The 11,944-nt window shown below is 57.7% G+C and overlaps 1 protein-coding gene across 1 annotated transcript; it reads right to left on the minus strand.

Annotated features, from left to right (window-relative positions):
* Window positions 1-2,921: 2,921 nt before the first annotated feature.
* Window positions 2,922-11,710, minus strand: LOC308185401 (uncharacterized protein). The gene is made up of 14 exons (XM_080573416.1): window positions 11,476-11,710; window positions 9,462-9,704; window positions 8,428-8,718; window positions 8,223-8,320; window positions 7,795-7,987; window positions 6,589-6,831; window positions 6,105-6,341; window positions 5,377-5,667; window positions 5,172-5,269; window positions 4,744-4,936; window positions 4,149-4,257; window positions 3,865-3,911; window positions 3,645-3,716; window positions 2,922-3,462 (listed from the first exon to the last, which is right to left on the minus strand). The coding sequence occupies exons 1-14, from the start codon at window positions 11,585-11,587 to the stop codon at window positions 3,350-3,352; spliced, it is 2,340 nt and encodes a 779-aa protein (XP_080429542.1). The 5' UTR covers window positions 11,588-11,710; the 3' UTR covers window positions 2,922-3,349.
* Between the last annotated feature and the right edge of the window lie 234 nt (window positions 11,711-11,944).

Below are 11,944 nucleotides of genomic sequence, written 5' to 3' on the forward strand. Positions count from 1 at the left end.
AAGACGTCATTATCCCAAAGCCATAAAGCCTGGATGCAACTACACCATGATTGCCATGTGCTGTTCTGGGGCCCGCAGCTCCAGGAGGTCAGGCAGAGGAGGGCAAGAGTCATGGCAATGATGGAGGGAAGGAACTGGCCTCCAGATTCACTGTTCAGAATCAGGTACTCGTCTCCGAGCTGGGAGGGGGGTCTGTGATGGGAGGTTACAATATCCTGAAGGCTGGGGTGAAGATGGATGTGGAAGCGCTGTTCCCCCAAACCTGCTACACCAGAAGCAGGAGAGTCTCCCCCATACGGGTGGGAGACCAGCTCACAGCTACAGAAGAGAAGTCTTTACTCAGAGGAGATGAAGCTGTGCATCTCCCTGCCACAGCAGAAGCTGCCAGGTTCAGCTGGTTCAAAGAGGGACTCGAGAAATTCATGGACAACAGGTCCAAAAAGGGATAAGGAGCGTACCCCTCTAACATCCCAACTCCTACCACCCTGGGCATGGGGGCTGGATCATGGAGGGTGGCCAGACTCATATGTGCTTTCTTAAGCACATCTCCTGTTGCCACTGGTGAACACCGGACAGTGGGGTAGTGGGGCCACCATCCCGCCCGGGGTGACAGCTCTTACCCTCCTCTAGTCACCAAGCACATCTCTGGGGTGGGACAAGAGGATAGTTCTCACCTGAGGAAGCAACTGGTTCCAAAATGAAACAGGCCTGCTCTTCTCAGGGAGCAGAGTCTCAGACTCAGAGGGGGCAAGGAGTCACGCTTGTTGACAAAGCCTGGTGTTAAAAACAGAAGCCAGCTGTGACAAAATGCTGCAGAATGACAGCAGACTCCAATGACTGGCAAACAGAACCGCAGATAAAATGCAGCTTAGATAAACATGAAACAATTGCACGTTCACAGCAAGATGTTCTCCTCAGAGCCATGAGAGCACAAGACCTCAAGTACTAGAAAGTCTGTCAGAGGCAGCTCGGGACCCGCTGCCTATTACAACATGTATGCATACCGGGACAAATGAGAATACAATACAAGAAAAATCCGCGGTTCACCTCTTTTTAGTTCACCTGCTTCTTGAACACCATGTGCAACCTTGCACCCCCATTTCCTAAAGGCTGTGGGAAAATAGGGATGTTCAGAGAAAGGCGACTGAGCAGACACCAGGAATGCCTTCCAGATGGGGAGCAACCAGTCAGCCACAGCTCTTCCTGCAGGAAAAAGTAAAATGGAGGCAGGATATGGCAGCTGGATAAAATGAGGGACTCAGAGAGGAGGGAAAGGGAATGGCTGCCATTTGATTTTCTCCGTAATAGTGGGAGGGAGGAGCATTCAAAAGGTGGCAGTTTAGAAATAAAGAAAGGAAAGGGGATCTTTACGCAGTGTCAGGCTAAACTGGATAACGCCCTGCCAGTGTACACAGTGCATCCTAAGGTAGTTGTATTTTCCAGAAGAGATTAGACAAGCTCATGGAAGAACACACCATCGAGAGCCATTGCTTGCAAAGACAGCCCCTCTGACTAAGGAAGTGCTTGACCTGCAAATTGCTGGAAGCTGAAAAAATGTCCCTGAGACCTCAATTTTTTTTAAACTCATCCCTTGGCTCCCATGACCTGTCCCTTCTGGGAAGATGTGCCAGCGCCACATGCCCTGGGAATGACCAGCCTCCCCATGCCTCACGTCCTTGGCTAACTTTTGGGATGAGCTGCGTGGCTGTCAGGTTGCTTTTGTAGCCTGCAGCATGTTGCAAGCGGTAGGTAAGGCTCTTGTGCAGAATTGTTAGGCGAGGATGATGTGCTGATGATATCTGTAAGGTTTCCTGCTTGCAGTGCCTGGAGCCACCCTGTTGCCTGCCGGTCCTACTCCAAGCAGGGATTTTCCTATCGCTCCAAGTCTCTCTCAAATGTCAGCATTCCCCAATACTGGCACAACAAATACTGAACCCTCCCACCATAACTTGTGCCACTTTATTCTCAGACATACCTCTGCAACTAGAGAACAAGTCAGACCAAGAGACCACAAGAGTCACTCACTTGTGCAGATCTGAGTCAGCAGATGGTGGTAGATGCTAACAGGACAAAACCCCCAGGTGAGGGACTTCCCAGGGGATGACTTCAATAAAAGTACAGCACAGCAACCTGGCACTTGGCTGTTCATTTTGGCTGTCAGGAAGGGGAGTGCTCTATGAGTTGGAAGGCATGCAAGAGACGCATCCTACCATTTGGGACGGCAAATGCAGACAGGCACATCTTGCAGGCCTGGGAGGTGCCACATCAATCCAGGAGACTTGTGGCATTCCCAAGGAGAAAAGATCACAACCCAGATCCAGTCACCAAGACAGCTGGCAGCTTTCTCTCCTTGCGCAACCAGCAGAGGTGCAAGGACAGCCTCAGCCCTACAATCACAGGGCTGTGCTGCATTAGCTGCCAGGGCAGGACTCGAGTCTCAGCACCACTCACCACCACTCAGCATGCACACCTGGGCAACTGCCTGCAAAGAGACACAAGCATCGGGATGAAACCATGGCATCTGTCTCAAGAGGCTTCTTCGCAGCAAAGGGAAAAACTGCTGCACAACAGCAGCTGGGAGAGAAGAGTGAGAACACGGGAGAGAAACAATCCCACTAAGGCCATTGACCAAGGGGCAGTGCAGAAGGAGGGCAGGAGGTGCTCCTCCTGCATGTCCCTCCCTCCCACAATGGCTGCATTCCGGGGTACACAAAGCACATCCCACAGTTTGTCACAGCCCATTCACGACAGACCGTGTCCCCAAGGACAGGAGGAGGAGATACAGACATCTCAGCCTACCCACAGAGCTGGAGAGGACGGTGGCGATCGTCCCTGCAAAAGCCTAGGCCAAGCTTCTCTGTGAAGATTCACACAGACAGAGCTTTCATACACACAAAAGGGAGGACTCATGACCAGGTGGATGCCGTAGTGGGGCAGGCAGCCCCCTGCAGACCAGACCACTTTATTGGTTGTTTGGATACAACAGCACAGTTGAGAGGGCAGTATGCTTGGGCAAAACTCAGGCAGAGTCCTGGAGCTAGATGGGGATGGGGCTGCAAAGCAAAGAAGGCTGAGAACCCAGTGGGCTGCTTTGGTCTCAAAAGACAGTTGCAGGCCCCAGGTCAGGACAGAATTGCTGAGCCAAAATACTCGAGGACACAACTTTGTGGGCACAAGCGTTTCATCCCAGGCCTTGGGCTGCTCCTGGTCTGTTACAAAGCGTGCAGGAGCTTAATGAGGGAGGAAATCGGATGGGGAGCAATAACACAGCATGAGCTGTGAGGCCCTACTTCCAGCTGTGGAGGACCAAGAGGCAATGAAAGTGCCATCAGCACTGATCCGGGAACATTCACCCCATCTTCTCGTCTCCCTCACTGCTTTGTCTGGTTCCCGAGGACTCCAGGACGGGCAGGGGCAGCGGCAGGGACAGGGACGGTCGCTCTCCAGCCCAGCCACCTCTACCTGCGGAGACCAACAGCACGCAGGGCAGAGGCTGCTGCGAGCCCTCAGCAGCGCGGGGAGCTCACGCTGCCACAGCCGCCTGCACACGTGAGGGGCTGAGACAGGCCGGAGCACTGGGCACTGCCTGACACCGCCGCGGCCCTTTCCTCGGGTCCCCGGCACGTGGGGGAGCCATCTCCTACCTGCGTCTTCTTCAGCCAGAAATCTCTCCTTGATCACACAGTAATGGTCCGAGTTCTCGTAGGGCTGGAGCTCTGCAGGGGACAGACACAGCCTGAGGGACCCAGGTCTGCAGGAGAAGGAGCAGCGCAGACCCAGGCAGGCAGCGGCACAGGGGGCCACAGGGCTCTCCTGGCAATGACCTGCTCTCCTTACCCCCCGGTCCCACTGCTGTGGCCCTACCTGTGTAATGGTCCTCCTCGGCTTTCCTGGGCAAGGCCTTCCTCCTCCTGGGAAGGCAAAGGGGTGCCCTGAGGCTGGGGAGAGGCTGATGTGGCCCAGGGCCCTGCTGGCCTGGAGACCCGGCCAGGAGCCCACCAGCCAAGCCACGGTAGGACCAGCTGCCGCCCCCATGGCACCCAGAAAAGGGTGAGAGCAGTGCAGAAAGCCCCCTCTGTCACCAGCCACCCCATTAGCCCAGCATGGCCTGAGGCAGAGCAGCGACTCCCAGTTCCCTGCCTACTTACCTAGACAGTGCAAACCACAGGATCCCAGCAGACAGCATGACCATCGCTGACAGCACAGCCACCACAGTGACCGCAGTCCATGGCCAGGGGCCTGGAGGCTGCCCTGAAACTAAGCACACAGCCAGCAGTGGGTGCCACAGCCTGGGGTGGCTGTCCAAACTTTGCCTTGGGGTGTGCGAATGTGTGTATGCGTGTGTCCAGGCTCTGCAGTCCTGGCTACATGCAGGGACAGGCAGTGAGGCACAGCCGTGTCCTGCCTTCAGGTCTGACAGGCAGGGAGGCTCTGGAGCACAGGGAAGTGTCCCATCTCCAGCAAACACCCACAGGGACCAGAAGCCCATCCAACACAGTCTGCATAGACTGAGGGCATGCAGTCCCAGGGTCTTAGTGCTCTGTGGCTGTGTGCCCCAAGTGATGTGCAGCCCTGCCTAAGGATCCATCTTCTGTAGTGGCAGACAGGGGCCAGCTCTGCTCGTGCAGACCTGAGCAGGGGCTGAAGCAATGCCACAATTCTGGGGCCAAGCCACTATCTTGTATGGCACAGGGTGCACAGACACACACCAGCCTAACAGGCCCTTGATACAGAAACCTTTACCCGAGACATAGGCTTGAAATTCCAGGTGGGATGCATCCCCGGCACCAGCGGCCGTCAGGCCCTGGACTGTCACCGTGTATTTGCTCCCCGGCATCTGACGAGGTGGCGTGTACTGGGTGACAGAGCTGTTCACTGTCACCTGCTGGAATTCAAGGAAGCTGCCGTCCTGCGCGCTCCTGGCCGTGACGTTCAGCTGCAGGAAGGACAGGAGCTGCTGGGGACAAGCACCCGGCTCCTGTCCAGCCCCGAGCGGCCGCTGCTGCTGCCCGGGGACAGCAGGGTCCTGCCCTCACCACAAACACCCCGCGGCCACCTGGAGCTGCTGGGCCCGGGCAGAGGAGGGCTCACCCCTCTCCCTGCTGCCTGTGCCCAGCCCGAGGCACCCGGCGAGGCACGGGGCCCATGGGCAGCCCCCGCTCCCCTGGTACCTGGTATCCAAGGATCTCCCCTTTGCAGGAGGGCAGCGCCTGCCACCGCAGCGTCCCCGTGCTGGCATCCAGCCACAGCCGCTCCGGCTTCTCGGGCACTGGAAGCACAGCGAGACGGGGTCACACACGGGGACACCCACCAGGGGCTGAAATTTTTGGGAGAAAAGCAAAGGGTACCTTGACATTACAGGCAGGGGACACTTACCTGTTGCCTTTGTCCTCAGGAGCCGTGTGAACAGGATCGTGCTGGGGGGCACTGAGATGGTGACACTGTAGACAGTGAAGGGCTGCAGAGGGGGACAGGTAAATGTTCCTTTATGGCCGTGCAGCATCTCCTGTGCTGTGACCTCCTCAGCCTCACAGGGAGGGGAGGAAGGCCCTGCCAGCCTGCACATGGCCTGCATGCGCTGGCAGGCATCAGGCAGACTGCAGGTCCAGTTCAGTTTGATGCTGGTGGTGGAAACCTCCAAGGTCCCAGGCACAACCTGGAAGGCCTCTGCGAAGGAAGCATTGAAGAGGGTCACTGCCTTGCCTTCCTTCCCAGTCCTGCAGCAGACCTCCCTCACTGCCATGTCCACAGCTACAAGAGGCCGAGCCCATCCTGCCTTCTCCCACATGACATTCGGGCACTGCCTGCGCTTTCCTCTGGGCCTCTGGCGCTCCGAGCTGTGCTGGCAGAGGGCAAGGCCAAGTGCTTGTGGTCCCTCTAAGTCACCACCACGGGCCTAGCAACTGATCTGGTGACTACTTCCTTTCACTCTGACAGGGACAGACACAAACCCTGCTGCATTAGTAGCTCTTTTCTCCACAGCGAACACCCACGCCATTCCTGGAACACCCCAGCACAGGGCCTTGGTGCCCTACGGCTGTAGGCAGTATCTGGCACCACTTTCCCTGCCTGGGGAGAACAGAGTGGCTGCTTCACTCACTCACCCACACAGGTCATATTCCCCTCTACAGGCTTCCAGTGTCCCATGCTGTTCTTCACAAACCAGCCGATATGAGGCATCAGGAAGCGTTGCCTTGGGTTGAGTTTCATGCAGGCAACCTCAGGACTGGATGACCAGTACCCTTCAGGGCACGTCAACGTCAGCGTCTCGTTGAGGTCGTAGGAACCCCGGTCTGGGGCAAAGAGAATCCTGGTGTCCCACTGGGGCTTCTGGCATTTCACTGCACCGACGAGATGGGAAAGCATTATCAGGACATAGGCTGGACCCACAGAGCATAACAGGGGACAGGGCAGGACATGGGGCAGGAGATCCTGGCCTTGTCCCACTCTGGTGAGGAATGGAGCTCCAGGACACGGTATGGGTGAGCCCCAGACATGCACAGGAGCTGCCTCCCACTGCCTACGGCAGCTCCCCCAACTTCCCCCACCACGTAGGGGCCCCAGAAGAGCTCCTGGTACCTCCCTTACCCATGCACTCCACCTTGGAGCGAATGTGGATCCAGGCACCTCCCGGGTCCTTTCCCAGCCACTCCTCGATGTACACAGGTTTCCCGTGAATGTTGGGCTGGACTTCCCCAGCACATCTGACGTGGGTGAAGGGCGGCTGGAAACCCTCAGGGCAGCTCAGCATCACTTCTTCGTTCCTGTTATACTCTTCCTGGTCTGGTGCCAGACGGAGTCTTGTGTCCCACCAGGGCTTCTGGCATGTGCCTGGCCAAGGCCAAAGAGGGTTTAGTTGGGGTGTTGGTGACACGATGTGGCAGGGTACCGCCAGCTATCGGCAACCACCAGCAATCCCTCCAGCCACCAAAGGGAGATGGAAGGCGAGCCGTCCAGCTGCCATGACTCGCCCCCTCAGCAAGCCTTGTTGGGAGGGAGGGGGCTCCCCTTGTCACTTGCCCATGAAATCCCTTCTCCACCCTCCTTTCCATGCTCACTCTTTGCCCCCCACCACATCCCACGGCCGGCAGCTTCCCAGGACAATCCCCCCTGCAGCAGGAGACCCCTCCAGCCGCTCTTTGGACCTGACCCCAAGCCCAGCTCAGGCTGCCCTTCACCTCGCCGTGCCATGGCACCAGAGGAGCCGCTGAGCCACGGGGCTCCAGGCGAGGCACCTCCTGTCACCCCACTTACTGATGCATTTTATGGGGCCCTTAATTGCAAATTCAGGTACCTAAACTGTTTTTCCTTGTCCAGGTGCCTATGCAAGGCAATCACACCCTGCACGATGAAAAGGTGGGCAGTGTTAGTGTTGCCCAGGCATAAGATCCAAGTGTACACTCACAGAAGGATAGATACTATACTGCAATTACTTTGTTCAGGGAAAGTAAGAAAACCCTCTGCCTCCTGCAGAAGCTACAGAATAGCATGATAACCAAGCCCTACATGCATGCCTTGCTGGCTCTGGTGCCACAGCTCACAGATAAAAAGAACAGATATTCATTTTCTGACCTGTCTTCCTAAAGCAGCCTGTGATTCCTGCAGACTCCTTATATGCTCCCTGCTATTGCCTGAATTAGGTGGCAGAGAGGGGCCAGCTCTGCTCGTGCAGACCTGAGCAGGGGCTGAAGCAATGCCACAGGGGCATCCTCTGAGGCCAGGACACTATCTTGTATGGCACAGGGTGCACAGACACACACCAGCCTAACAGGCCCTTGATACAGAAACCTTTACCCGAGACATAGGCTTGAAATTCCAGGTGGGATGCATCCCCGGCACCAGCGGCCGTCAGGCCCTGGACTGTCACCGTGTATTTGCTCCCCGGCATCTGACGAGGTGGCGTGTACTGGGTGACAGAGCTGTTCACTGTCACCTGCTGGAATTCAAGGAAGCTGCCGTCCTGCGCGCTCCTGGCCGTGACGTTCAGCTGCAGGAAGGACAGGAGCTGCTGGGGACCGGCACCCGGCTCCTGTCCAGCCCCGAGCGGCCGCTGCTGCTGCCCGGGGACAGCAGGGTCCTGCCCTCATCACAAACACCCCGCGGCCACCTGGAGCTGCTGGGCCCGGGCAGAGGAGGGCTCACCCCTCTCCCTGCTGCCTGTGCCCAGCCCGAGGCACCCAGCGAGGCACGGGGCCCACGGGCAGCCCCCGCTCCCCTGGTACCTGGTATCCAAGGATCTCCCCTTTGCAGGAGGGCAGCGCCTGCCACCGCAGCGTCCCCGTGCTGGCATCCAGCCACAGCCGCTCCGGCTTCTCGGGCACTGGAAGCACAGCGAGATGGGGTAACGCATGGGGACACCCACCAGGGGCTGAGTTTTCTGGGAGAAAAGCAAAGAGTACCTTGACATTACAGGCAGGGGACACTTACCTGTTGCCTTTGTCCTCAGGAGCCGTGTGAACAGGATTGTGCTGGGGGGCACTGAGATGGTGACACTGTAGACAGTGAAGGGCTGCAGAGGGGGACAGGTAAATGTTCCATTTTGGCTGTGCAGGATCTCCTTTGCCATGACCTCCTCAGCCTCACAGGAAGAGGAGGAAGGCCCTGCCAGCCTGCACGTGGCCTGCATGCGCTGGCAGGCATCAGGCAGACTGCAGGTCCAGTTCAGTTTGATGCTGGTGGTGGAAACCTCCAAGGTCCCAGGCACAACCTGGAAGGCCTCTGCGAAGGAAGCATTGCAAGAAGGTCACTGCCTTGCCTTCCCTTCCCAGCCCTGTGCAGACCTCCCTCACCCCCACCCTTCTCTCACTGCCATGTCCCCCCACACCTAGTGTCCAAGCCCATCCTGCCTTCTCCCATACAACATTCGAGCACTGCCTACAGTTTCCTCTGGCTCTGGACCACTCCTTGGCATGCTCCACGTGCTGCTGTGTCTGGAGAAGATTTGGGTTGGAAGGGACAGTTTTAGGCCTTCTAGTCCACCCCGCTGCCACTGGCAGGGACATCTTTCACTAGCTCAAAGCCCCATCCAACCCACCTTCAAACACATCCATTGATGAGGCATCCACAACTTCTCTGGGCTATCTTGCCAGTTTCCAGTGTCTTGCTACCCTCATTGTAGATTTGTGTGTGTGTGTGTGTGTCTCTGGACACACACAAGGGGCATTTAAGATGCACAAAGCTAGCACAGGGACTGATGGATCAGCATTTGATCCCAGGGTCCTGTGGAATCCTTTAAGAGGCCGAGGCTATTTCATGCCTTGGGAACCTGCCCCACAGAGGCAGCAAGGCAAAGCACTCAAGGGACATGCATCAGGACGCCTGGAAAGCTTGGGCCATGCATGGAGCTGCCCCCGGAGCCTGCTGGCTGACTGCAGAGTGGCAGAAGAGAAGTATCCCCTTCCCCTCCCACCTCGTCCCCACACTCTCCTGGCACCCAGAAGAGCTCCTGGTGCCTCCCTTACCCACGCACTCCACCTTGGAGCGAATGCGGGTCCAGGCACCTCCCGTGCCCTTTCCCAGCCACCCCTCGATGTACACAGGTTTCCCGTGAATGTTGGGCTGCACTTCCCCTGCACATCTGACGTGGGTGAAGGGTGGCTGGAAAACCTTGGGGCAGCTCAGTGTCACTTCTTCGTTCTTGCTGTATTCCTCCTGGTCTGGTGTCAGACGGAGTCTGGGGTCCCACAAGGGCCTTTGACATGTTTCTGGCAGAGGGAAAAGTGGGTTTAGTTGGTGTGGGAGGTGACGAGGTGCAGCAGAGGCTGAGGAATCACTAGAGATGTCTTTTGGGTCCCAAACAGAGAGGGGAACGTCTTGCAGCTGTCACGATGTAACACCTCAGCCAGGACAAAAGACAGAAGCCTGGCCTTCTGCTGACAAGGCACAACTGACCACAAAGCCTCAAGCTGAACCCATCCAGCTCCTCTGCCTGCCAGCAGACGCTGTCCATGGGGACAAAAGCATCCAGGTCCTCCTTCCCTGCTCTGTCACACAGGCAGGGCAGAGGGACAGCCGTGTCACGGAGCTGCCAGCCCAGGACAGTGGGATCAGGGTGCTGCAGGACTGTGCTTACCCCTGCAGGTGGCCTTCTCATTCCACAAGCTCTGGGTGCCCCTGGGAATGCATCTGATCTGGGGGACCGGTGGCCTATAGTCCCCAGTGCAGCTCAGCTGTATCAGCTTGCCCAAGGCATAGCTGGTCTGGCTAGGGGTAAACTGCAGCCTGGGGTCACAGTCAGAGGGAGCTTTGCATCCTCCTGAATGAGGGAGTGCCCTGAGGATCACAAAGTGATGACAGTGCCCTCTTGTGTGAGCAGGTCCCATCCAGAGGGCTGCTGGTCCTCCTTATTCAGAGCTGAGCACCTCCCAGGATGAGGCCCCTAGGCCCCACTCACATCCTCAGGCCTCACGGCCCACTCAGCGCACCCACTCTTTTCCATATGTTTCACCCAAAACGAGCCTGTCTTGTCCTACCTCACTCAGTTTCCCTTCCCTTGTAGCGGATTCTCACACCCTGCGCCCTGCTCCTTTGTATGTGTTGTCCAGGTGGGAAACTTCATCCCCCTCAGCTGGATCCCAGTGCCCTCACACCAGACTTCACCCTGACAGCCGAAAACCGTGACAGACCTTAAACCTGTGACTCGTCCATCTGCCTCAACCTTGTCCATCGCTGCAAGAGCAGCATCACTCCAGCCCCCAGAGATGGTTAACATGATTCACGCCCCATAGGATAACTTGTCAGGCCACTTCTGCTCCCATTTCCCTGCAGAGATAATGACTCACGCCGCAGGCTCCCCAGCCCCTGCTGCAAAGAGCATCTGTCCCTGCCGTGCCACAGGGGGAGCTCGGCAGGTACCCCCAGCCCCGGGGTACAGCGCAGGGCATGGCGTAGTCTCCACACGAGAGCCCAGCAGAGTCCCAAGGGATGCCCCTAGCCCTCCTGCCGTGGAGAAAGAATAGAAAAATACAGTTGAAGGACAATCCCACCAAACGACAGCTCGGCCAGCCACAGGGACTAGAGAGAGAACGAGTGTCCCAGCCGGCACAGGGCTGGGTCTCGCATCTCCCCAGGTCTTTGCTGGGCACCAGCACCCAGGTCCACAGCAATGGGTGATTTTTTGCTCTGATTGCCCCAGGAAAGCCAAGTGCTCAGGCTTCCCCTGCCCGCCACGCAGTGAGAACCAGCCACCTCCTGCTCCCAGGCGCGCTGCCCACCCCACGGAGGCACGAACACAGGGGCTGTAGTGTCGAGGCATTCCCAGCACACCGAGGATTGCTGCCCTACATCCCCAAAGCACAGCTTCGCCCCACCACAGCCTGACTGATGCCTGAGTGCCTCAGGACCAGTGCAGATGCTGGATTTAGTCCTCTCCAACACAGCCACCATGGGCCGAGCCAGGGAGAGCCACAAAGACAACTTGCAGGAAGAAGAGCAGCAAAAGCTTCTCTTGAAGAGAGAGGAGCAGCCAGCCCTTACCTGCATCCCTGGCTCCTTGTCGGGCTTGGGCAGCAGGATCTCTCTGTTCCTGTGTCCCCAGCAGAGGGGTAAGGACCAACAGAAACACCAGAGCCAGCCCTGGCAGGGCCATAATGCTGCCCAGCACGGGGCAGGACCACAGCCAGAGCCCCACTGATGGGGAAAGGTGTCTGCGTGACCGAGCGCTGGAGGGAGAGATGCAGACAGAGAAACGAAACAGACACCAAGGGAAATCGTGCCTGGCATGAGGAGCTTCCCCTTTGGGCAGCCAGCACCCGCAGACCCGCTCCTCGCCCGCACGCACTGGTGTCTCAGGGGTACCTCGGTCCATCCGCTCCCATGGCACCTCCAAAGCCTCTCCGGAGCCACTCCGCTGCCCCAGGGCAGCACACGAAGGGTGTGCAGTACTGGGGGAAAGAGGGTCTTCCTGGAGCCAGATGGAGAAGATTGTCCTTGGCTAGTTCAGGCA

Source organism: Anser brachyrhynchus (assembly GCF_964034855.1).
Source record: "Anser brachyrhynchus genome assembly, chromosome: Z".
NCBI lineage: Eukaryota > Metazoa > Chordata > Aves > Anseriformes > Anatidae > Anser > Anser brachyrhynchus.